Source organism: Protopterus annectens, chromosome 2.part1 (assembly GCF_019279795.1).
Source record: "Protopterus annectens isolate FY-2018-M chromosome 2.part1, PAN1.0, whole genome shotgun sequence".
Classification (NCBI taxonomy): Eukaryota; Metazoa; Chordata; order Ceratodontiformes; family Protopteridae; genus Protopterus; species Protopterus annectens.
In genome coordinates this window covers 1,254,694,715-1,254,721,900 of record NC_056729.1, presented here as the reverse complement: position 1 = coordinate 1,254,721,900, position 27,186 = coordinate 1,254,694,715, and the positions used below count along the sequence as shown (strand labels likewise).

General features: G+C 39.5%; 1 protein-coding gene across 1 annotated transcript in view; it reads left to right on the top strand.

The window, feature by feature from the left end:
* The window catches only part of GCKR (glucokinase regulator), a 678,315-nt gene that overhangs the window by 303,888 nt on the left and 347,241 nt on the right, over positions 1-27,186 (top strand). Inside the window, exon 6 of the mRNA XM_044062788.1 lies at positions 11,166-11,232. Coding sequence (XP_043918723.1) covers positions 11,166-11,232 — 67 coding nt within the window. The remainder of the gene's footprint in view (positions 1-11,165; positions 11,233-27,186) is intronic.

Here is a 27,186-nt window from a genome sequence, read left to right as displayed (position 1 = left end):
TGAAACTAGGAATAAATTGGATTATAGGAAGGTCAGAAAAGGAGAACAGCAAGTAGGGGAACATATACAATGACACAGGGAAAGTAAGAGTGGGAGTGGGGAGATAGAATAAAACTATGTTATAGTACATTACTATACTATACATATACAATGACACAGGGAGAGTAAGAGTGGGAGTGGGGAGATAGAATAAAACTCTATATTATAGTACATTACTATACGTTACATATACAATGACACATGGAAAGTAAGAGTGGGAGTGGGGAGATAGAATAAAAGTCTATATTATAGTACATTACTATACTATACATATACAATGACACAGGGAGAGTAAGAGTGGGAGTGGGGAGATAGAATAAAACTCTATATTATAGTACATTACTATACGTTACATATACAATGACACATGGAAAGTAAGAGTGGGAGTGGGGAGATAGAATAAAAGTCTATATTATAGTACATTACTATACTATACATATACAATGACATAGGGAGAGTAAGAGTGGGAGTGGGGAGATAGAATAAAAGTCTATATTATAGTACATTACTATACTATACATATACAATGACACAGGGAGAGTAAGAGTGGGAGTGGGGAGATAGAATAAAACTCTATATTATAGTACATTACTATACTATACATCAGTGATACTCAAGATGGATATGTCTGAATATGTGGTACTCACTTGGATCACAAGTGAAAATAGATTCATAGATTCATAGGTGTTTACTAGGCTAACACCACAAAGGCCATTTCAAGACTAGGCATGTATCCCAAATCTCTGACAAGTTATTGTACCCTTGGTAAGTGTAAACAGGGGCTTGGGAGATGAAACATTTACAGGCTGCCTATGTCTATTAGAGACAGGTAGTCTGCTCAAGATATGTTAACTATCATGTTTACATAGCACTCTGTTACACAGAAGTACTTTCACTGGGCTGTGGGTGTTGATGAAGGGATCATGCTTAGACTACATAACACGTATGTGTTTTTAGAAGTGCTACTTTTCTTGGTTTCCACACCACGGGTATAGGCCTGCCTGATGTTGGACAACTGTATTGGTCTGGTGATGAAGGCAGCCAAATCCCAGCTCAGCTGGGGGTCACTGTGTCAGTGGTAAATGGGGTAATATTATGGTCAGATCCCCACTCTGTTACAAGGACCAGTCTCCTGTGCCTGTGAACCCACCCATACACCTTGAATTTTATCCAAGGACAGGGAGAGACTGACATATCAGCATAGGGTCTCCTCATCTCCAGTGGCTGAGTTATCCATGGCTGCTGACAACTCCATTGAGTGAGATGATGACCTCAGAGGTTAGCATGATATTACTGACTATGCCATTTGTACCACCCAGCTCTTGAGATGAGTGGCTGCATGGCCTATACTTAGTGTTTCTGCATGACAATAATACAGGGACAGTGAGAGACCAACTGAGCCATATCTGAGATGATCAGATAGTACATTTTCTGTATGATGACATGCCAAAGTAACTGGGCCAGATGTGCTCCATTATACACAGAAGGAACAGGAATCTGTACACTGCAGTTGTCCATATTGGGCCACCCGTCAGGACCTTTATTCTTCCCATGGCCAGTTTATCTCTGTTTCTAGAGAGGAAATAGCACAGGAGAGGGAGGGCACATTCTTGGACTTATACCATCAGTACCTTTACACCACTATCCAGTGCTGAAGGCCCTGCAGGGCATTATGGACACAGACATAGATGAAGTATTCATGCTGAAACTTAACCATTTACCCTCACAAAGCATGCTACGCATTGTACCTCTGCCTTCTCTGTACAGGGCACCCCCAGCGAACAAGGACATGCATAGACAGCACATAAATCTGCTTTGAGGGCTATATACCTGCCCATCAGGCTCTGACACAGTACTACATCATCTGCTGAAGATGTGTCCATGCAAACTCATTCACATACATCAGCACCACTTACCACCACCCACATATAAGAAAGGAGAGACTCCATACCTTCCCTGGCTAGTCTCACTGGCTCCATACATTTACGTAACCCTACCTCACACACTTACACAAAGCTTTATCCCTCACCCTTATGAACCCCACACACACACTATCCATTCTTGACAGTTGTCACAGTGACCCTCTCCACTTGTGCACTTGATTACGACTATGCCCTTCCCTCTGTATGTTATCTGTGCAGCTTGTTTCTGATGCCCAGTGTGGCCAATATATGCATAGTATAGTATGGTATAACACAGCTTGGTTGTAGTATTACCTGAATCATTTTTACAGTAATACTGGCCCATAGCTATGAACAAGTGAATGCCTCTTAGTCAGTGCCATGGTGTACTGAATCAACTTCTGTCTCCTAGTCATTCACTGCAGCAATCTCCTCCACAGGCTCTTCATTAGGCACTTCCTGTGCTGCTTAGTCCAGGACTTCCTCCTTGTGAATGTCTGTGCCCTGCTGTAGCTGTTTGCAAATCAACATGTTGTGTAATGCTGCACACATTGAAAAGATTTTACTGTATGTTCTAGGGTCTTGCTGAAGTTCAGCACCAGAAACATCTAGATAGTAGAAGCAGACCTTTGGTAGCCCAACCTCATGCTCAACAATATTTTGTGTCTGTGACAGGGCAGTGTTATACACGTTCTATGCCATGGTCTGGTTTTATAACTGGTGTCATTAGTCATGGCTCCAGAGCATATCTGTAATTGCCAATAAGATGGCCCTGTAGAAGATCACCCTTCACTAACCACTGGTATAAACTGATCCTGAAAAGGGAGTTGTGGGCACTACCTGAGTGGCCTGCTGGTGTACCCTGTTCATTGCAGACTACTTCGTATAAGTAATCTTATAAGTAAGCACTAATAAACTAAAGCACTACACCCTCCTATACTCCCTTTAAGTACTTGGCTCCCTATTGGTCCTTTCTGATCAGTCAAAAAGTAGTTCCTTATACTATTCTGGCATGTCCAAAATTCAGTTTTGGGTTTACTCTCCAGTCCAGCTGGTGAATCTTGGAATCTTGAGGCAATGTTACAACTGCCTTATATACACAGACCACCCTCTCCTCCTCCCAACAAGCTCAAATATATGTGAGAGATGCAACTATATAACCAAACTGGAGGCTGAGCTCTCTCAACCCAGTACTGGTGCAGTCAGTCAGGAGGAGAAGGTAACCACACACACCACAAATCCAGTCTCACATAGAACTATTGAACAGCAAACCAAACACATAAACATACAAAAACATACTTGAGGGCTCTAAATAAAAATCTGCTCAAGCAGCAGAGACCTCCAAAGCAGACATCCAAGCAACCACTACCCCACAACAATACCCATGTATCACATAGTTCACAAAGTCAGTGTGCCACACAGTCACAGCCCTTACGGCTAAACAACACACCTAATACACTTGTAATAGGTGACTCTATTGTCAGACACACTGACATCCCACTCACCAGGCTGAACAAGGAGAAGGTCACTTTAAGCTGCCTGTCGGGTGACAGTATCTGCCACATAACATGAGCACTCAGGTCACTCCAAAGTACAAATATGACTCTGTCATTGTCCATGCTGGTGTGAATGACCTGAGACGTACCTCCCGGGACTACATGAAAAGAGACATAGAGGAGCTCTCTGATCATGTAGCCCAGGCCGGTATGACCCTGACCTTGAGTAGCATCTTACCCTCACCAAGAATGATGCCACAGTATAAAAACAAAATGATCAATTTTAACAATTGGCTAAAGTATTGGTGTCATTCAAAGGGGATCCAGTGTCTGTCAGCCTGGGATGACATTCTCGACAAGCCACGTTGCTTCGCTAGGGATGGCTTGCACCTGTCACCCCTGGGCTTTTGAATATTGACTAAGGCTCTTGCCAACCCCAAGTGCCTTTTTTAGGTAAGGCTCAAAAGACAAACCCACCTCCATAGACAACACAAGGAAAAAGAAATTAATGGTAATGCTGCTCAACGCCAGAAGTCTAAACCTCAAGATGCATGCACTCGAGGCTCTCCTCAGTATGGAAAATATCGATATCTGTGCAGTAACAGAAACCTGGTTCAAGATCCTGAGAGCACCCCAGCACAACCAGGTTATACCTCATACCATGCTTTTCGGCCCCAAAACTCGGACCGAACCACAAAAGGAGGGGGAGTATCCATATTCATCAAAGATACCCACACCTCCAGGTTAGTGGCACAGCACAAAGCATCAGAGACCATCCATGTGCAACTAACAGTGGGCAAAACTGCCTTTCAGTTTGTAGCCTGCTACAGACCACCCTCCCAAACTAAGGAACCCCACTCAGCTTTCCTGTGAACACTGTAGAATATGAAGGTCTCTACAAACACCATCATATTGGGTGACTTCAACTGCCCAAACATAGACTGGGAGCATTACTCAAGCCCCAACACCCTCGCCCAATGGTTCCCAGAATTTATAAACTCAAATGCTATAGAACAACTGGTCACTACTCCCACAAGAGGGGAAAACATACTGGACCTGATCATCACCAACATGGGGACTCTATGTTCCATACCAGAGGTATACTCCTTATTGGTAAGATCTAACCATAAATTAATCTCACTGGACATCCATATCATGTCCCCACCACCAGCCAAGGAAACCACAGTGAAGAACTTCTCAAAAGCAAACTTCACACTTCTCAAAACTGAGGTGGAATCCTTCAAAGCCCTCGGGCCAGTGGAAAATATGGCCCAAACCGCAGAATCTTTTACAAACACATTCTATGGACACCTACAAGAATGCATGGATCGTGCTATCCCAAATAAAACCAAGACACACTCCTCCAAAGGCAGGAGACCTGTCTGGTGGACCCCAGCCATAAGTAAGCTATACAACAGAAGGAGGAAGCTACTACATGATAGAGCAAAATCCCAAAAAGGGAAGGCATCTCTGATCAGTACTAGCAAGAAACTACGATCCCTCATAAAATCACCTAAGGCCAGCTTCGAAAGAAAAACTGCACAAGACACTAAGATAATCACAAGGCCTTCTTTTGTTATGTCAGGAACCTGGGTGGCAACTCCCAGATATGCTCTGAGTTAGTGCAAAATGACAAAAAATACACTGAACCCACAGACATTGCCAACATCCTGGCAGACAGGTTCAGTGCAAACCCCCCCCCCCCCAAAAGAGCAAATGTCTATCCCAACAGAGTGTAGCCTCCCTGACATCACAGATGCACAGGTGAGAGCTGCCCTCTCCAAACCAAAAAACACAGCATCAATGGGACCGGACGGTGTCCTGGGCTGCGTCGTACATGAGCTCCAAGAAGAACTGAACCCTCACATAAAGTCACAGTTCAATCTCAGCCTTACTACAGGATATGTACCCAAGGAATGGTGTACAGCAACAGTGGTCCCACTCCACAAAGGTGGTGCCACAACGGACCCCAGAAACTATCGCCCTATAAGCCTGACTAGCCTGGTCTGCAAAGCTATGGAGCGTATCATCATGGAACTCATAAACAAAGACATTGGGAACCTCCAAACACTGGATCCTACCCAATTCGGCTTTGTTAAGGGCAGATCTTGCCTCTTGAACCTGGTCGACTTCTTTGAAACAGCCACCAAGGCGATAGATGAAGGGAAGGTAGTCCACACAGCCTACCTGGACCTCGCAAAAGCCTTTGGCACAATACCCCACTCGGGCATCATAAATAAGCTCACCAGCTTAAATATCAACCCCTATGTCACAAGATGGGTTGCAAACTGGCTCAGGGATAGAACCCACATGGTCAGAATTGCAGGTGCCATGGCAGACTCTAAACCAGTTACAAGTGGCGTCCCACAAGGCTCAGTCCTGGGACCTCTCTTGTTTGGTATATATTTCTCTGAGGTACAGGCTAACACGGGAGGACTTTGGCTGACCAAGTTCACAGATGACTGCAAACTGGGTGCCATAATCGACTCACCGACTGACACAAGCATCCTCCAAAAGGGTCTCACAGAGACGGATAACTGGTGCCAGAGCCATGGCCTAAAGCTAAATGCCAAAAAGTGCATAGTCATCCCCATTGGGAAAAACAAAGTGCAAACAAATTACCACATAGGTAGTAATCCATTGAGTACGGAAGAAGTAATTAGGGATTTGGGGACCCAAGTAGATAGCAATCTCTCCTTTGACAATCAAGTTGCCAAAGTGGTTAGAAAGACCTTCTATATAGCCCACCTTATCATGAAAGGGTTCACATCTAGATCAAGAGAGGTCATTGTGCCCCTCTACTCATCACTCATCAGGCCCATAATTGAATACAATGCCCCATGTGGGATGTACCTTACTCGACACCTGCAGCAACTGGAAAGACCCCAAAAGTACTTCACCAAGAGGATCAAGGGACTCAAACAGATGCCCTATGCAGTTAGGCTAAAGAAACTCCAGCTCTACTCAGTTGCTTACCGCCTACTCAGAGGCGATCTGTGCCTGACGTATAAAGCCATGTCCAAACCAGACCTAATGGACATGCTCCACCTCAGGAAATCCAAATCCCTTAAAGCTACATGCTCCAGGGACTTAAACCTCAGCACAGAAATAAATAGGACATGCTGGAGGGACAGATTCATATCCCAGAGGCTCCCCTCACTCTGGAACAAAATCCCAATCCATGTTAGGCAGAGCCCCTCAATGACCCTCTTCAATAGAAATCTTGACGAGTGGATGGGAGATCGTAGGTTTACCCCTGGGTTCTCTTCTGTGTCCCTACTAGACAGAGGCACAGTATAACTAACCTTAAAAGGGCTATCTTCTGTGACCTACTATACAGAGGCACAGTCAACTAATCTAAAAGGGTGGCAAAAGCCAAACACACTCTGGCTAGGCTTATAAATGCCCTAGGGCAGATAGCCTATGAACCTATGAACCTGACAGTTACAGGAGTAAAATCCCATATGGTTGATATACTGGTGTCCCTGCTCCCCAGGTAGAACTTTTATTGCAATGTGGATACAATCAATGGCTCCTAATATCTCGAGGAACTGGGCTATGCTATAAAATAGCTAACTGGTGTTGCCTGTCTCGTCTGTGGTGTGTAGGTACCACATATGCTTACTCAAATGTTGTAGCATGACATCAAGAAACTGGTACAGTATCCTTGAGGCACATGCCAGAGATACACCCAGCATTTCCCTGCTGGTCACTGAAAGGTCTCTGTTTGTCATATTCTCAATGTCATGCATGTCTTGGGTTCCACAGGAGTGGGTACTCCATGTATCCCATAAGCGTGCATATAAGGGTGACAAATATAGACCAATTCCTGCATAGTGTCACTATCCACATGGTAATAGTCTACTATTTCTTGGCAGGCATGTATGTTAGGCATGGACAGATGACTCTGTGATGCTAAAGATGACAACATGCACTTCCATGACTATGTACAGGGACAACAACTTCTTGCATATACATTTTTTCATATTCTCTCTCCCACAACTCCACGATTTGCTGCATTCAACAACTCTGTTGGCTCTGTCTAACCATGTGAAATATTTATGTTTCTGAACTACTCTGCCATACTGTTTACAATTATTTGCATTTGCCATTGCCCTTGTCTTATTATTGTTGCTCATTTCCATGTCATTATAGTGCCATTTGCATGTTTTGCAAGTTGTGGCATTTACTGGCATGTTGCAATCACACTCAGTGTATCTCTGAATTGTCCCCACCCAGTTCATGGCTGCTTTTCATACAAAATCAGCTAGCAGTGACATGAAAAAATATTTTTGAAACCTAGGGAGAATGTGTTGAATTTGATATACTAGGATACTGAAATAATGGAGAGCTTCACCAACATTTAACTCTATATTTCACAATAAACACAGGATAACACTTCATTCATAGGATGTATGTCAGGAATTCTAATCAAGTCTAAGAGTGACAGCTCTTTAACAGTAAACATATGTTACATCTCACTTTTACAGAAGCAAACCATTCTCGGCCTTTATGAGGTAAATATATATTGCATTCTATATAAAAATTGTGAAGTATTTCAGAACATACATTGCTTTGAAATCCTATTATTCTAATAATAAAATATTTTTTTTCCATCAGCATTAGTGTAGGCTGCAACCTCAGTTGTAAGAATTTAGCCACTGTCTCACTACAGTTAAGGCGACTTCCACAGACTCATATTCCTGAAAGAGCACAATAAGGATTTGAAGTAATGATGTCCAATCTCCTTCTTTGCTCTAGACCATCAGTTACTGAAAACCATTGTCATACAGTCTTTCATATTTCTCATTAGCAGAAAGCAATCATCTATGAGTTCATAGACTCATAGATTCAGTGGTGTGTCCTACTAATGACCACAAGGTCCTTTCATGCATACCAAAACTCTGACAATTTTTGGTACCCATGATAACTATAAGCAGGAGCTACTGAGATGAAACATTTACAGGCAGTTCCTGGTTGATGACCCAAGACATAGGTGCTAAACCAGCAATGAATTTCCTGTTCCTCACCAAATGTCCAAATTACACTTGAATTGGGTTAGAGAGGAACTGTACTTCCCATGGATGGGGAGTCTGTTCCAGAGAAGGGGTAACTTGGGGGAAATACCTGTCTCTCCAACAGGTCATTTCTATCACAGCAAGATTTAAGACTTCAGAATGGATAGTTCTTGCACTGTTTGTTTTGTGGATATGCTGGAGGTCCATCAGGGTGGGGTCGGACAGTGACTCCCCTAAACAGCCTGTAGGAGACAGAATATAGGGATAAGGTTTTGCGACAGTCTATATAGGAGATATTACTTACTTAATTACTCAAAAACAGTCTTAATAATATACAGATACACAGAACCTTAAAAACATTTACACGTGATTAACATGATAGTTATAGTACACACATGGTTAACATGATAGATAGTTATAGTACAATAGTTTTGTGGAGGATATGAGCAGTAGTCAGGAACATATAAATTAAAATGAGTGAACATGGCACTCTGAGTATAGTGAGATTTGTGGAAGTTGGAGGTTTAGACATTAATTTTAGTGTTAACAGTACAGTTTGGATAAGATGAGTCTATGCGTATCTTGTATATAAGTAAGTGTCATGTTTATTGTGAGTATAATGAGGGCCCCTCTAATTCATATCAGAAAGACTCCCACTTGCTTTGTAAGGGAGGGTAGTAACATATGAGTTTTAAAGTGCAGATATAGCATGAGTTGAGAGGGATTGGGTAACAGAAAGAGAGTATGTGATAGAGCCTGGTAGCAATATGGTTATTTAAGGAGACAGAAAGAGAAGAAAGGAACAAAATGGGGGGCAGGTATTGTTTATAAGGTGAAAGTGCAGACATAGTGGGAGCTGAGAGAGATTGGGTGACAGAAAGTGAGTACGTGACAGAGCTTTGTGAGTAGAATGGGAGTTTAAGGAGGCAGAAAAAGAATAAATGAAAGGCCAGGTGTTGTAGCTAATCAATCTACCTGGTGTGGGAATAGATACCACAGCCTTCTGCACCAAAGGTAAGTATGCTACCTGTTACACCACTGACACTGTATTCAGTTCAGTTCTAAACAGCCGTGCTGACTCTAGCTTACATATGGGCTCAACCAGGGATGAAGAAGAGAAATATTTATACTCTCCCACACATTCAGGTGTCAGGTCTAAAGAGTCCTACCCCCCCCCCCCCTCCGAACTCTCTTTCAGCTCCCTTGCTATTGAAGGAAAGACTGCACTTGCAAAAACAGTCACAGATTGAGTGAAAGAAAAAGATGGATTTTTTAATATTTAATATTCCTCCATACATACTGTCTTCCATTTCCTATCCTCCATAACTACCACTCTACCCATGTTGCTCCATTAACCTCCACTACAAATAATGCACTCATATTATCTTGCTCCTACCACAGTTTCCCCCTTCTGCTGACCTCTTCTTCAACCTTTCTCAACACCTACCATTCTATCCTGCTGCTCACTCCCTCTATCCAAACCTTTTACCTCATCATAACCTCTGCTGTTAATACTTCCATGTTTTGCCCTTACAGTTGCTGCAGCTGCCTCTCCAGCTCTCTGGATCTGAGTGTTGATCTATTATTTTCATGTTTTCCTGCAATCACTTTCTGATACATCAGTTTTAAATCAGAAACCAGCTGCGTATGTTTGTGAAGAAGCCATAATCGTTTAATTATTTCAAGTAGTAGGTGGTGGTTTACAATATTGGGACTTAACCAAACTCTGCACCTAGACTGGATAAGCTAGCCACTCACTAAAAAGGTTTAGTGCTTTCATCCAAATAAAATACAGGACATCATCAGAATGCAATCAAATACAACACAACATTTGAATGCACAGATTATATTGAGTGCCAATTATGTAAAACCCAGTCAGGCATTCACTAATACTTTTTGAGATGATTCATTTTCAGTGTATTTTGCAAAATAATTTCTTTTTCTGACGGTTATTTTATCTATATAAAATGATACTTTACTGCACAATGAATGTGAAATAACAGATGGAGTTGTGTAATGACAGTTGCATGGTTCATGAAGTGAGGGACATAACATTGGCCTGCTTAGTGGCAATAACAATCCTCAAACAGAGGCAGTAACCGCAGTTTTGTGAACCTTCATTTGTGAATGTCCATTATTTTATGACTTGCATTTTTATAATATGCATAGTCGTTGTTTTTAATAGGTGCATGCAAGTAGTAACTATCATTTTTCAAATACTCACTAGAATTATGTTTATGTTTTCACAATTTTGCATTATCTGTTAAAACTATGTTTGTAGTGCCACATTCTCAGTCATGCAAGCCTTCTTCATTTTTTAATTCCGTAATGTGATTGTTTGATAATATTCCTGAGAAACAGTAACAACAAAGCCATGCACCTAAATAGTTTATAATCATAATTTAGCTTGAAGATGTCATTATTTTCAAATTCTTCCTAAAATCTAGCCATTTCTTCAGGCATCCACTGCTATAGTACATTCTGCTTTGAGAAATGTTTGTTTTCTGATAGCCATGGTAGGCTTTGTTGCCATGTATAAGACACTCACTGCTACATAAGTAGGTTCTACTTCCAGCAGCCAAGATTTGAAAAACAAAGTATGTATTACTTATAGATGTATTGCAGCACTCCACTGGATTTCATTTAAATGTAAGAAAAACACAATTAACATTTTTTTTTTTGTGTTTGCTTGTTTGTTTGTTTTTTGACAGGACACTTGTTATGTCCCAAGAATCACATGAGGATAACCCATTGTTAGGAGTTGAGGAGATCAACAAGGTAAGATAAAGCTGACAGCATTTAATTAAAAAAATGTGTAGGTACATCAGAGGCAGAATAGAAAAATCCAGCAAAATAATATTGTGTCTTCACCAAAGGACAAGAAAGTCATGGCTTAATGCTTGTCCTGAATAAAGGCAACAGAGCTGGAATGTGATAGAAACAGTTAAGCACCTCAAGAAATCTGTTCAGTCCATGGGACTCCATTCTAGGAAAAAAAAAAGAGATACAAAAGTACAAGAGAATGTTGTTGTGTCTTTCGGCTTTTCCCGGTTAGGGGTCGCCACAGCAGAACTCCAGTCCACTAATGATTGTCAGTAGATTTTTACATGCCGAGTTGCCAGCCCTGACGCACAACCTTCAATGAAGGTACGCCCATTCATGCATGTCTCCACACAGAAGAAGGTCTAGCTGAGAATCGAACAGGACAACGTCTTACTGTGAGGTGACAACGCTACCGCAGCACCACCACCGCAGTAAGAGGAACAAGAGAATACTATCTTAAAATAGAAAGGAAAGATCACTGGAGCTATGAAGATGTTTTTTTTTTTTTTATATATATTTACGTTGTTATCAGAAACAAGAGACTGAATTCAGGAATGCATGGGGCAGACATAAGACAATTATGCTGAATGTAAGAAAAAGAAAATGCTACTGATTAAGCAGAAGGTGTAACTAATGTAGAAGTTGTAAAAATGTGTGAAAGGAAAGAGCCAAATTGTCATGTGCCGTCAGAGTCCATATTTCTGTGTTTTTTTCTGTTTATCTGCACGGCATACCTAATGAAAACTTTCTTAAGACCTAAGACAGGCTGCTGTTATAAAGTGTCCTTGCTAAAAGAAGTGCTGTTTGGAGGTATACAGCATGCCATACAAAATAAATATTAATAACCAGTGTTCCTGAAACAGCCATTTAACTTCTTAGCTATTATATTTCTAGTCTCACCGAGGGTTAATGTGATTAATGATCTTATAAAACTGCTCTATGGAAATACTTATTGTGCACAATGTGGTATTCACTCCACAGAAAATACCAGTTTCTAAATTGTCTTCCACATCTTTTATGTGAGTACCAGATCAAGAATTTATACATAACAATCTTGCTGCAACACAGCCCTCTTTTGAACATTTTACATCAATGCCACTGAGGACTGCTGTCTTCCTCAGTTTTGCTAAAGCTACTATATTTCTGCAGTGGTGCAGCGGTAGTGTTGTTGTCTCACAGCAAGAGGTTCTCCCATTCGATTCTCGGCTGGAGTGTGGGGAGTGCCTTCTGTGTGGAGTCTGCATGTCCTCCCCACGGTTGGGTGGGCATTCAAAAGACATGCGTAAATGGGCGTGCCTTCATTGAAGGTTGAATGTCAAGCTGGCACCTCGGCCTTTCGTGAAAATCTACTGCCAATCATTAGCAGACCAGAGTTCCACTGTGGCCACCCCTAACCGGAAAAAGCTGAAAGGCAAACAACAACAACTATATTTCTGCTAATGCCTACCATATTTAAGCCCTCATTGGCAATAATGTCAACATGCTGTGCCATTCGCATGATTCCTTCTGTCATTTTCTTTCCCTCTTTCATCCTTTTAGTTAAAAGAATGGTGATTGTGAAGATAAGATATTCAACTAAACTTGATCCCTCTTTCCCACAAGTGGTATAACCCCAGTGGATGTTTATATTAATTGGGGGGGTACAGGAGGGTGCAGACCCCACAATACCCAGGGGAGATTCTCAAATGGAATAATTAATATGATAAAATCCTTTTGGAAATAGAGGATACAACTTAAGTCACTGTTATTGAGTCCTAATAGTTAGAATCACAAGAGAAAGTGGCTGTATATAACCTTATTTACACAGTCGTAGCCCTCGTTGTCTTCATGACAGTGTATGCTCTTCTTGTCTTCTTTCGCTGATCATCATTAGCATTGCTACCTTAATTCTTTCCATTATGGAAACTTCTATTTTTCATTCTGGGCCTGCTTCTAAGCACTGTACCCCAGCATGTTAGCAAGGTGATCTTTACTGTGCCATGAATCTGTGAATGCAAAATAGTTGAATCACTTAAATCAGAGCAACTGGATCTGACAGTCTTTATTTAAACTGTTGCTTGTTTCCTTTTGTTTGGTGATATCTTTAGGCTCATATACATTTATTTTGCCTTTCTTTACTGAAGAAGTGCACCTTACACTTGTTGAATCCTTATATGACAAAAAAAATACTAAAAGAAAAAAATGATCTGAGCTAGAGTCTTCACTGTGTACTACATTAAACATACTGTAAGTGAGATCCATTAAGGACATACCAGTGTTTTGGCTACATGGCTTCTGAATGCCCATGACATTTTACTTTCTACTTTTTTATCTTTTTATGGCTACGGTCATACAGCTAATGTTTTCTTTTTTTCTTTAGTAATTTGAATGTATTCATAAACACTCAAGTAAATAGTAAAAAGCCATGGCATTCAAAATAACCATAGGCCTCTACTACAGCAGCCGGTTTAAGGTATTATACAAGGAAGACTCTAGCTTGGCTGTTTTTTTTCTTGCAGTTTTTACTGAATGGCTCGTCTCTGTGACATTTTTAGTCTTTGATTTGTACATACATGAGATAAGATGTTTCTTTCTGCAGGAAAACGGGTTGCCTAGTATGCTATACTTTGAATGCATTTCCTATTTAGACTGGTGCACATCCTCTTAAATTAACCAATTCAACTCGTTTTCTATTATTGTGATTGTCACTCAACAGATATGCAAACAGCTTTGCTAACACTAAATTGCAACACCGAGGAGACTGGTAAAATGGAAGCAGTAGAAGCAAGGAAGGAAAATGGTGCGGTACCCAGTCAAAAGCCAAATGAAGAATATGCAATACAAACTTGAATACTTTAGGGGATTACTAATCATTAAGGAAGATCTTCAGTTAAGGTTAAGAGCTGATCAAAAAATGTGGGAGCAATTTCAGGGTAGAGATTGCAAGAGCTCATGGAGAGCTTGATTAGAGATGTAAATGACAAGTAGAAAGATTTTGCTGACAGAACACTTATCATTTTACTACTTCTTAGCTTCAAGCTATTAATCATCATAAGTCTAATTTTGGATGGTAACCAGTCCTTTAAAATATATCCAGCTGATCATTTTTGAGTCTAGCAGACTTTCAGCATATCAACAGTTTTCCCTACCACATTAAATAAACTGTAAAACCAAAACACGCAAAAGTTATTCTGTACCAAAAAAGATGCATGCAAGGAATGCAAGGAACAGAATTCTTAAGAAAGTTTTGAATTCTCGTTTAGTGGAAAATTGCCCAAATGTACAGAACAGACAACAAAATTGAAAATACAATATACAAAGTGTAATGTTATACGGTTATGCCAGAAAATCAAAAAAAATCCTAAAATATCTGTCTTTGCATTTTTGGCTCCCAACAGCTGACCATTTGCTGCTAGTAGCACATCTCTTTCGCTGTGTCATCTGAACCAAACTTGATTCCCCCCCAAGCTGACTCCAACTATGTTCAGGGCCAGTATGGAGATTGAGGCAACCTGGCACAATGTCATACTGCTGCTTAGGGAGCGTTTTCTATTTAATACCTAAAAAGTTCCCTTGCATGCATCCTTGTGGCCCAAGGGGAATGGCATATAATAGGGCTCATGGGGTATCATTCATGGCTTTGTGTGTGACTAAGACAAAGCCCTAAACACCATGTAGACAGCACTCCCCATCTATCCCTGACCTCCACCAGGATTCAACTACAGAGGTATGACCAAGCATGCATCCTGTCCTCAGGATGCGACTGTCCATCCTCTCTGCCTGCACCATTAGCAGACCAAACTTGTAATAAAGCTATATAAGCATTTATTTTCCAAATTGTGTTTTGTTTTGCCATGATCTCTCTGGTTTCATCCCGTATTTATTTGGCATTTACTGTGGGATTTGTATGTACATCTCTGCACACTTTTATACTCGGATGCTGTTGAATTGCCTGTTCTTACTATAAGTTTGCCTTTGGTAGTTCCTCTTGCTGTCATCTTATATTCTCATATTAGCGATCACTAGAGGATTAAAGTGTGAAGTTACTCGCCTCTGACTGTATTTTCTTTACTCTACTAAACACCTAGGTAGTGTACATGATAGAATGTCTGCCTGCTAGTTTAATCTCTGTTGCCAGCCTTTTAGCTCTAGGTCTCCTAAGACAGTGTATAAACTGCCTTATGCTCACAGATAATGAATTTATACTCAGCACTAATAGTTCTGTATATGAGAGGTGTAAATACCTGCTTAACCTGGAGGCTTTCATCTCAATGATAATCTTTTCCTGTGAGCTTCCTCCACTGCAGTCCTTCTCTAATCATACCAAAATGTCTTATGCTGAGGCTGTAAAAAATCACTTCCAGAGCTTCCTAGAAACAAGAAGATTAAGTCTCAGTAAAAATCAGGCCACACAACCACTTCATGCATACCTCCCATAAATAGGCACCCTGAGCGAAAACACTTTGAATCTATCACTTTTAACCATAGCAGCAATAAAATTGTTTTAGTGATAGCTAACTCTGTTGTGAGGCACACTGCCGCATCACTCATAAGAGTGGACAAGGAGGGGGTTACAGTGAGTTGTCTTTCACGTGTCAGGATCCCTGACATTATAAGGGCCCTAAGGATCCTAACACCTGATAAATATGACTATGATATGTTAGTTGAGCATGTAGGAGTGAACGACCTGAGTCATAAAACCCTGAGGGACATACAGAGAAATGAGTCAGAACTTTCCAGACATGTTACAAATGCAGGTAATTCACTAGTCCTGAGTGGAATCATTCCCTCGCCTTGAATGATGTCTAGGTAAAATAACAAATTAAATGGCTTCAAAAACTAGTTACATAGCTGGTGTCACTTCAAAGGAATCTAATATGTGTCAGCATGGGATGAGATGCTCAGCAGTCCAGCTTGCTTCACTAAGGATGGCCTGCACCTCTCATTTCAGGGCTATTGCCTACTGGCTAAAGCCTTTGCTTCTCCCCTAGTGCCTTTCTTAGGCAGAATACAGTTGATAAACATTCCAGTGTAATTAGCATATCAGTCACAAAATCAGATCACACTGTCCATAAAGCCAGCACTCCAACATCAGGAAACATACTTGAGTGAATAGTTACTGAAACTGGGTTCAAATGCAAAGAGAGAACTCCCTCTATACCAGGGTTTTGTGCTTTTTATGTTATGAGATCTAAAGGGCAGCTGTAGTGGAGTCTTCATATCTGTCAACGAACATATTACCTTTAGGCCAATCCCTTGGGGACTCACAGAATGAGCTCCTTGAATAACAGATCACTCTACGTATAATTAAGCATCATCTAAGAGCTTGGTACAGAGCACCTTCTTTGTCCCCTAATAACAATGCAAGATTCCTTATTGTTTTAAATGATCTTCCTATGAGCAAAAACTTCCTTAGTTTGGTTGACTTTAATTAGTCTTCAATAAAGCATGATGCCTATACATCCAATGTAGAATATGCCTAAAATGTTCTAGACTTAATAAATAACAATTCCCTTGAGCAGCTGGTAAATAAAATTACTACAGAGTACAGCGTTCTTGAAATGATTCTTACAAATATGGCCACCTCTTGTGTTACTCCTCTGATATCTTCTTCCCCAGTGAAGTCTGACTTGTGACTTCCTTTAAACACCCAAAAGTTCCTACAGCAAACCCCACTAAAAATAAACACTAGAAACATGCCAACCTCAACCTAATATGTGATGAAATATCACAGTTCACTTATCACTGCACCCCCCCCTGACCTTATTACGGCAGAAAGATTCTCTGAGGAATTCTACACCTATTTTGAAAAATGCATACACCTAGCAGCACCTACCAGAACAACTATCATGGGAAATCCAAAACCAAACCACCCTGGTGGTCTACTACTACAAATAATAAATACAACAAAAGAAATAAACTCTTTAAATTGTTTAGAAGTTCCAAGACTCACATTTCCAATGACTAAATCAAAAGCATTATAAAAAAAACTGAAAAACACTATCAAATCCACTAAAGTAGCATATGAATTTATACTAGCCTATGACGTGAAACATAACTATAAATTCTTATGTAACTATGTTAGAAGAGAGAAAAACAGTACTTACACTGCCCAGAACTTATTTATAATGAGGCCCCCTATTCTGACCCAATCTGCAATGCCAATATACTTGCAAATAAATTAAGTAGCAACTTTACCCGAGACTTCTATAGTAAGTCACAGAATGCCTCAATACATTACACTCCAGGTATCTCTATAGATCATTTAAGGACAAACCAAGACCAAAAGTACTTCCTCTGTGGGACCCAATAAAATACTTTGTTGCTTAATTAATAGTGTTAAACATGCCCTAGCAGACACACTCCTCAAACTATTTAACTACCACTTTTGCTCCTGATGAGATGTGCACAGCAGTTGCCATGTACCTCCATAAGTGTTGTCTTACAGCTGACCCAGGTAATAATAGACCTATCAGTATTAAAAGCTTCACCTGCAAAGCCATGGAATGTATTATAACTGACCTCATAAAATGTGATATTAAAAATCTTGTTATACTTTACCCCCAATTGTTTGGTTTTGTGATGAGGAGATCCTGTCTATTTAATCTGGTAAATTTCTTTGAAAGGGTTATGGAGAATACAGATAGTGGCCATGCAGTGCATGTGGTGTACCTTGACATGGCTATGGCCTTTGACAACATTCCTCATACTGTCATCATAAAAAAAGCAAACTGCTTTAAAAAATATTTAAAAATCAATACATATATGGTAAGATGGGTAACAATCTGTCTGAAACACAAAAAACACACAGTCCAAGCTGCATGTGATTTATCAAAAAGTATCAAAATGCCGCTCCATTGGCATAGAATAATACAGCCCTGACTATGACCCTGGTGGAGGCTAGGGCCATTGCCTGAGGAGGAGTGGTCAGTAGGGGGGCAATGAAACTTGGCTGAGCTGCCTTGGATGTGGGGTGAAACACCTTGGATCCTACATTGCATGTCTCTCCAGACCATGTTACACTGCTACAAAGAGGAGGGGGGAGTAATGGGGTAGGCCAAAATAAGATCCCCATAGATGGAAGCACAGACATGCCAAGGCCCTTTGCCTATGACCTATGAATGGCCCCAGCGATTACTGGAATATGTCTGTAGGGCATGAAGTAGCTGGTTGACTTGGCTCAAACCAGCCACAAGAGCCAGACTAGTAGTAATGAAAGAAGTGTAGCAGGAAATTGCAAAAAAAAAAAAAAAAAAGTAAAGAAACAGCTGTGTCCCTCAGAGCTTGGTGCTGGGACCACTCATTTTTGGTATTTACTTTCTAGATCATCAAATAGAGAGCAAAGACCTCTGGCTTACAAAGCTTGCAGACAGTCGCACACTGGGGGGTTGTTATTAACTCACCCTATGGCACCCAAACCCTCCAGAATGAGCTTGCTCTATTAAACTCATGGTGTACTAAAAATAGGCTCACACTAAAAGGTAAAACGTGTGGTATCAGCACTTTTAGTAGACAACACCTCATCTCATCACGTTATCTAGACAACATACCTCTACAAAACAAAAATGTAGTTAGGGACCTAAGGAACTATATACTGGGGTTGAGAGCTCCCTCTCTGTTGACCATCATATAACCAAGATTGCCAGAAATTTGTTTACTAATCCAGCTAATTGTCTAAGGAATACAATCAAGGTCTAAAGAAGTAATCACTCCCTAATATTTAGCATTGATCAGACCAATTATTGAGTATAATGCCCCACTTTAGAATGTGTCTCATTGAACATATTAAACAATAAGAAAGATCCCAGAGATTTCTAACCAAAATGATCACTGGCCTAAAGACTTAAGCTACCAAGAAAGGTTGGAATCTCTATCCCTTTATTCAATTACTTATAAACTTTTAAGGGGAGATCTCTGTCAAGTTTACAGAACCATTAGAAATCCAGTAGTCCTGGACCTCCTGTTTTATAGTAAGACAAATAGCTCCACAAATACTAGTATCATGGACAAATACATTTACACTGCATGTTAAGCAGTGTGTCTCACTACCTTTTCTTAAACATAAACTAAATGACTGGATGGTTACCCTGAAATTTAGTACTGGACTGACTAGTATGGCCCTCCTACAGAAAAGGGGTGCGGCCTGATAGAGGATATTGACAATGCAAAAATGGCCATTAGACAAGGAATATCTATTAAGTTATCAGACTATTATCTTTATGTTAACTTATTCCCTCCAGTACAGCTCTTTTGAGTGTGTACTGTTGAAGTTCAGTGGGTGTAGCTTGAGCCTTTAAAAAAATGAAGTTATCACCTTACAGTTCAAACACATTTTCTTATCTCTGGAACCAGAAGTGTTACTAGCAAACAACGGCAAACTATTGAGGATAAATTAAATCTTTACATTAGTGGTATTCATTCAGTTCAATGCTTTAAACTGGATTTTATAAGCCAAAATAAAGGCAGTGAATATTAATTTTGTAATTTTGTACAAACAGCTTATGCTACCTCAGTAACCATTCATGCAAGACACGTACTCCTAGCAGGATTTTCTTCATACAGCTGTGAGCTTATATATGAGGCTATGCAGTTCTGTCTGTGTTACCTGAACATTGATATGTTTAGAGAAATATGAAAATTATTACAATACAAATAAACAGTATACAAATAATATTCAATATCTCTTTAGCTGCATTACACAGAGGTCAAATATCAGTACAATTGGGTTTGCTATCATGTATGCTTCAAGATACAATATTCTGATACGTTATATGTATCATGGTTTTGGAATTATTAATTTAAATATGAACAGGCAATATTTGACACCTAGAGGTGCAGTAGGAGGTAACTGCAGAAATGCCTGAAGGTGCACTTGCCTGTAATGAGTTTAGAACGCTATCAGAATTTTTTTTGTAGTACTTATCATGCTATGTGAAAACTACTGGATATATTATAAATGTAAGCCTATGTTTTATATATGCAAGAGCTGTTATTTATCCTGAAACATACTTTAAATAAATTGGTAAAAAGCATACTCTGTAAAGAAAAAGAGAATTTATGCTGCAGATGGTCACATGAAAACCTGGTGATTACAGTGAACAACCTGTCTCTGCTAAGGCCTTTCTTTACAAAGAGAGATGAATGCACGAATAATGTTTTACCTGTGGAATTTCTCTACAAGCATGTCAATAGGAGTGCAGTGAAATTCAGGGAAGGTGATAGGCTAGGGAAAACAAGTCATAAGAATTTGACCAATGAAAAATAAAGACTACCGCTATGCCCATTTCAGCAAGTCCTGTTGTAAGAATAAAATTTAGTTTGACATACAACTATACTAGTTGAAAAGACTAAATTATCAGAACTACATTGTTGCACATACCATCATGTTCTGAATCTTTTGGCATATTTCTGCATGATGCATAGCATATGTAGCACAACACTGCCTTATATTTAAGAGTTCACATGTTGTATCATATAAGATGTTATTATTTTTTCTGCAATATTTTCTTTACAATTAATACCATATACTCAAATTAAATAGGGCAAGTATGTGCATTATGGTGAAGTATTTTCTAATAAAGATGGGAAAAGTGAACTTGATGAATCAATGACCTTTATGATTGATGGTGGTTGCCATCTCTTGAAGTTTAAAAGCTTTTTCTGCATTTGGTCCACTCTGTATGCCTATGTATATGATCGGTATATACATTCTGAAAGATGTGAAGCCCACATTGTCTGGTTAAGGACCATTTCCCCATAATGCATAAAACGATCCCTCTTTAATGCTGGCAGGGATAACTGTGGGTTGGTTGCTCCCATCATTATCTGGATCTAAGGAGGCTGAAGCAAAATCAAAAACATCATACAACGTTTTCATTTTTACATTCCTATAATAGATCTGTGCTACAGAAAACAAGATGTGAAAAGTATCACTGCACTGCTCAGTCGGGAGGGCCATGTCTTTATCTGGTTAGATGTACAGCTTAGTGGCCAAAGCAGCCAAGCTGTAAATCAGACCAATTCTGTAGATCAGTTTTCATTCACATGGTCTACACTTACATGCTGTATTATTTTCAGAAAGTCTACTTCCGCGGTGGTGCAGTGGTAGCATTGCTGCCTCACAGCAAGAGGTTCTCCAGTTCAATTCTTGGCTTGGGTTGGGAGTGCCTTCTGTGTGGAGTCTGCATGTCCTCCCCACGGTCGAATGGGCATTTGAAAGACATGCGTTGAATGGGCGTGCCTTTGTTGAAGGTTGGGCGTCAGGCTGGCAACTCAACACCATAAAAAAAAAAAAAAAAACAACTGCCAATCATTAGCAGACTGGAGTTCTGCTGTGGTGCCCTCTAACCGGGAAAAGCTGAAAGACAAACAAACTCATTACTACAGCAAAACTCACAGGTCTTCAATGAACACAATCAGTAGTTTCCAATGGCCCTTAGGTTATAAAAATCTTACTGGACTAAATTTTCTACAAACCAAGAACAGAAATCTTTTAAGAAAAGATTAATGATTCTGTTCAGCATTTAAATGATTTATTTTAACCCTGTCCAAATCAAATTCTCCACTTAGTGAATTTGCAGAAATTGCTTCTATTTTAACTTGCATATTAGTTTTCTTTATTAATTGTATGTCCATTTTTACACTTAGACCTCTCGGGTGACTTTATCTCTCCCTTTTAGACTGTGTCCTTTGCTCTGTAATATAGGACTGCTAACTTGAAGCCAAGAGTTTGGACACTGTACTGTCTACTTGCAGATACTGCAGTAATCTCATGCTGCAGAGGCATTCCTATACTGAGAAAAATGTATTCATTAGCATTTTATATATCTTCACCTCTGTGACAGTGGTATCAGAATATTATTCAGCTTTTATGACTAATAAAAAAAATATATATTTCTATTACTGTCTTCAGTCTACTTGCACTCCTACTGCACACATACATTTCAGAGTTAAATAAAATTTAAGAATTAATCTGGACTGTCAGTACAAAGTCATACATAAGTTGCTGATACACCAGTTGTTGCTACTAATCTTGAGTTTCACTGAGAGCCTTGTATCGAGTGCTGTTCCTAGTTCATGAATGCTGTTAGCATTATCCCCATTACTGAAGTCATGCATTCCCATCTTACAGAAGATCCACTTAATATTCACAAAACTTTGTCTAAGGTCTTTGGGTAATAATTAATCTTCAGTTCCCTGAACAGCATACAGAATGTTTGGACCTCTTTGACTTTAAGCATAGCTAATGAATGATTACAGATCTGCTGCATGTAACATAGATAACAATCATTGTACTTAGAATATATTGATTTGTTTTAATATGTTCTATTTTGTGAACTATGATATTTACAGCAATGACACAACAAACACATTTGCTGATTAGTATAAGCCGTTCCAGTTCATGATGCTTGGTGTTTGTTTTGGTAAAACCACTGTGTCACATGTGTGTCTACAGCTTTCTCCTTGATTTGTGCCGTTATTAGGGACTCATTTCAAAATGTGAAGTGTAGGAGCTCTTTTCACAAGTCTCTGTTAGCATCCACAAGTATACTTTAAATCCATTTTCATTTTGCACTATTGACCTTTCTAAGCAGTCAGTGTACTACAATGGTTTAAGTATAAGCAGCAAGTAATGCACGTATTTTTATAATTTCTGCCTCTTCTATGAGTAAGTCTGTCTTTACAAATTGCAAGGTATAGCATATAGTTCAGTCTTTTTCACCCTATTGCTGAAACTAAAACTCTGTTTTTCTACTGTTTTGTACTTTATAATACTTCTTTTGTCAAGTGTTCTGACAGTTTACTCCCATTTCACCTGCAATAAATGGTTGGGTGCATTGGTTTTCTCACTCAGTAAGCAACATGCAGTAAACAAACAGGCAATAATCAAGTGACCTTAAAGAGCATTATAATAATTACAACTTGTCAACTATTTACCAAAATACAAACATTCAGACATCCTCTTTTCTGGACTAATATTAGCATCTGTTCCTTTGTGTGTGAATGTCTGAAGATCTGCTGGTCGACATTGCTCATATATAGTCTAATTACATTTGGTCAAAAATGCTTTCAGGCAGCCCACTTCACTGAAAGCACATTTGACTGAAAGCTCATTTGGTCGAATTACATTGGTTGAAAATGGAATATAGCCTCTGCCCCACTGCAGTGCGACCCTGGGGTGAGAATATAAAGGTGGGGGGGGGTTTACTGACGTTATGTATTTCAATGTATTTTTAATGGATACACGTGTATATAATAGTGCATAAACTGCAATTATCTGGGGGGCTACACCCTTCAGATTCCCCAATGTGGAGGGCTGTACCCATCCATACCCCCTTACTTAATATTCTCACTCCAAGGTCGCACTGCAGTGGGGCAGGGGATAAATAACATTTTTGACCAAATGTAATTCGACCAAATGAGCTTTCAGTCAAATGAGCTTTCAGTGATGTGGGCTGCCTGAAATCATTAATAAACCCTTCAAATTAAGACTTTTCTTATATATAGATTTAGGACAATCACCTACTACTTTCACTGCATTCTGGTTACTTAAAATTACTTTCCAATTATTCCTCAGGATTTCTTGAATTTTATCAGAATCTACACTAACTGGAACAGGAAAAGTTCAACTTCTGTTCTACTTAACTGTTTGATCAACATTTATTCTTGGAGTAAACCCACTAATTAAAATGGGAATAAATTTACTATGACTAAAATAACCCACTTCATTTTAATGGAAATTAATTTATTAGTTGGGTAATCCTTTTCTCAAACATTTTAACTAAAGATCAAGTTCATCAAAAAAAAAAAAACAGTGCTCATTGCTAATTAACCTACTCAGTCTAAGAGCTTGGCCTCTGACAATGTTCCATTTCATAAAACCAAGATGTCCCATAATGTAAATCATTTTTGGTAAAAGTCTTTTTCCTGTATAATTTGATCTCAAAACATCTTTTTTGCACATCCATTTTAAAATTTATATCCAAGAAGTTTACATTATCACCAAAATCGCTTTAGACCCCGCCCCAACCCGGAGATCTAAGAGGCTTGACTGCAAATCATACACCCACCAAGTGAACAGCATGAGCTATCCAAACCCAGGGCAGAGTGGCTATCAGAAGAGAGGTTGGACCAGAAGGGGGAGATCTACAAACAGTGGTCACTGGAGGCAGATGTAACTCTGGAGCTAGGTCACTACCCCAAAATCATTAGGTGCAACAACTTCACTATATACAATTATAGTGGCCTAACAGATACAGATGAATATTTTTTTCTTGTTTGAGACAGGGTTTACCTTTGTTCCCACCCCTAGATATCTCCTGACTGATTCCTTAACTGAATTTAAGCTATTTATAAGAAAATTGAATGTTGCAATTCAGTGTAATGATAGCTCACATGATGGTTATAAGAATAATGACAAGCTAAAGAAAAAAGTTTGACTATGCCCATACCCAACCCTACTGTTCAGTTTTTTTTTCTAATATTTGTGAATGTAATATCTACAAGCAGTATGTATCATGAAAGATGAGACCTAAGAAATACAGCTTAAGAAAAGATAAATACCAGCTTCTGGAGGAGAGTAAAAAAGAACCACTCCATTAAGGTAATGAAGCCTGATGACTGCTGCGGTAGTTTTATTTGATAATTTAACATATTCAGGGGAAATATTAAGGATTCTGAATGAAACAACCTCCTATGTATCAGCATCTACCTATGAAGTAAATCTTTCTTATTTTAAAATTGACCAATATTTGCAAGATATCTGATTGTAACATGTTATGGATTTAGACAAGTACAAGTTTCTGAAAAATCCCAATCCAATAATACCAGTCATTTTTGAAATCCCAAAAATTCACAAGAGGTTAATTGGCCCTCCTTTCAGGCCTATTGTTTCAGCAGTAGGTTCCAAAATGTACCCATTTGCAATAATAGTGGATAGGATCTTAAAACCTATGCAAGACCCGAACACCAATATGGTTTGAGACTAATGGGATTTTTTTTGGAAAGTTAAAACATGACTGCTGAGACAAAGACATAGGGCCAGATTCATGAAGGCTTACATGGAGTCTAAGAGTAGAGTAAGACTCCATACAGCCACCATATCTACCGAGCGATCCAGGAACAGCCAGCAGGGGAGTGTAAGAGAGCTCCTAAAACTCCTCTTACACGGACAGGGCTAGGTTATGCAAATTACCTCATTTGCTGCTGAAAGGTATGCAAATGAGATAAATGTGCAGTTCAGGAAAGCCTAACCTGTCTGAGTAAGAGTAGTGTTATTTGCAGAAATGTACTCGGTTGACAACTGAGTACGGTTCTGCAAATAGCAAAATGGAGCCATGACAGCTCCCAAAAAAGGATGCATCCAGTCGAGGAAGCATGCCAATGGCCAAAAATACGGCCATTGGCAATGTCCACCGATGCAAAATTAAAATAAAATAAATTTTTTTTATCCCGATCTCCGATGTTTAAGCGTAGCGCAGCACCACGCAAACCGATTGCACTGGGTAAAGCGCTATTTAGCTATGGGCAACTACATTGCACTGGGTAAAGCGCTATTTAGCTATAAGCAAATACATTGCACTGGGTAAAGCGCGATTTAGCTATGGGCAACTATACTGCGCTGGGTAAAGTGTAATTTAGCTATGGGCATCTACATTGTGCTGGGTAAAGTGCTGCTTAACTACTGACAATTATATGTCAGGTTCCTTTATAAATTTACATTTTGTTCACTGATACATAGGCCATTTTAATGCTTTTTAGTAAAAGTTTTATTATATCTGTCAGGAATTATTTCATATACTCATTTTGAACATAAAATAGGAAGGGGAGTGGTGGGACTCGAACAGTGAATGCCTCCTCTTTGTGCGAATGCTCTACCACTACGCTATTACTATTTGGTGTAATTTGCATACATATTCCTTATTATGCTCTTCCATGTCGAGATTGCTAACTGCAGCTAAGCAATGGGCACACTCGTGCACACACTCGCAAATGCGGGCAGCTATATTGGGAATTAGAAAAAAAAATAATGTTTTACTTTTTATAACTGTGCTGGGGGTTTACAGTGTCAGGGAGTGTGGTGTTGAGTACATTTTACATTTCACACACTTGCAGTGGCATGGACCTTTAGACTGCTTGGCAGTCGGACATGCCCCCTGCTTGCCTGCATGGTCCGTGTTAGGCTTGGGGTAGATTCAGCATGCCCTCATGAATATTCATGGCACGCTGATGTCATACCATTCGACTGCAGCCTCCGAGTAAGACTTATCTGGGGGTAGTCTTTTTAACTGTGGATTTTTTTTTATGATTATTTTACATTTGTTTACTAGGAAGATCCGACTGGATAATGTGTCCTTTTTCAGCAGAGGCCCCAGTAGAAAAGCTCCACATAATAGACTTATTTTTTTGCATCCCCCCAGGACATAGGGTTAAATCTATTTTATGAGACATTAATTGAGCTCCATTTTTTGACAAAGGGAAAATAAGGCTATTAATTGAATATATGGAAATAGTACTGGAGAACAACTACATCTGGTTTGAAGGTGAGATTTTTAAGCAGGTAAAAGATGTAAAAATGGGGGTGGCATGTGCCCGCATTTTTGCAAATTTAGTGATGCTATCCTGGGAAAGGTACTACGTGTTTCCAGCAGAATATCAAAAACATATAAAACTATATTTAAGGTTCCTTGAGAATATATTTATTTTGTGGTCAGGGGACACTGCAACTATCCTGGAGTTCATCAAGTATATTAACCAGACTACACCCTTCCTAAAGTTTACCCATCAAACTGAGCCAAACCAAATTAATTATCTAGACACTATGGTTATGAAAAATACTAGAAGATTTTCATCTAATATTTTTAGAAAATCCACATTCATCAGTAGCTGCTTTCATTTTAATAGTGCCCACCCCTTTACACAGAAAAAACA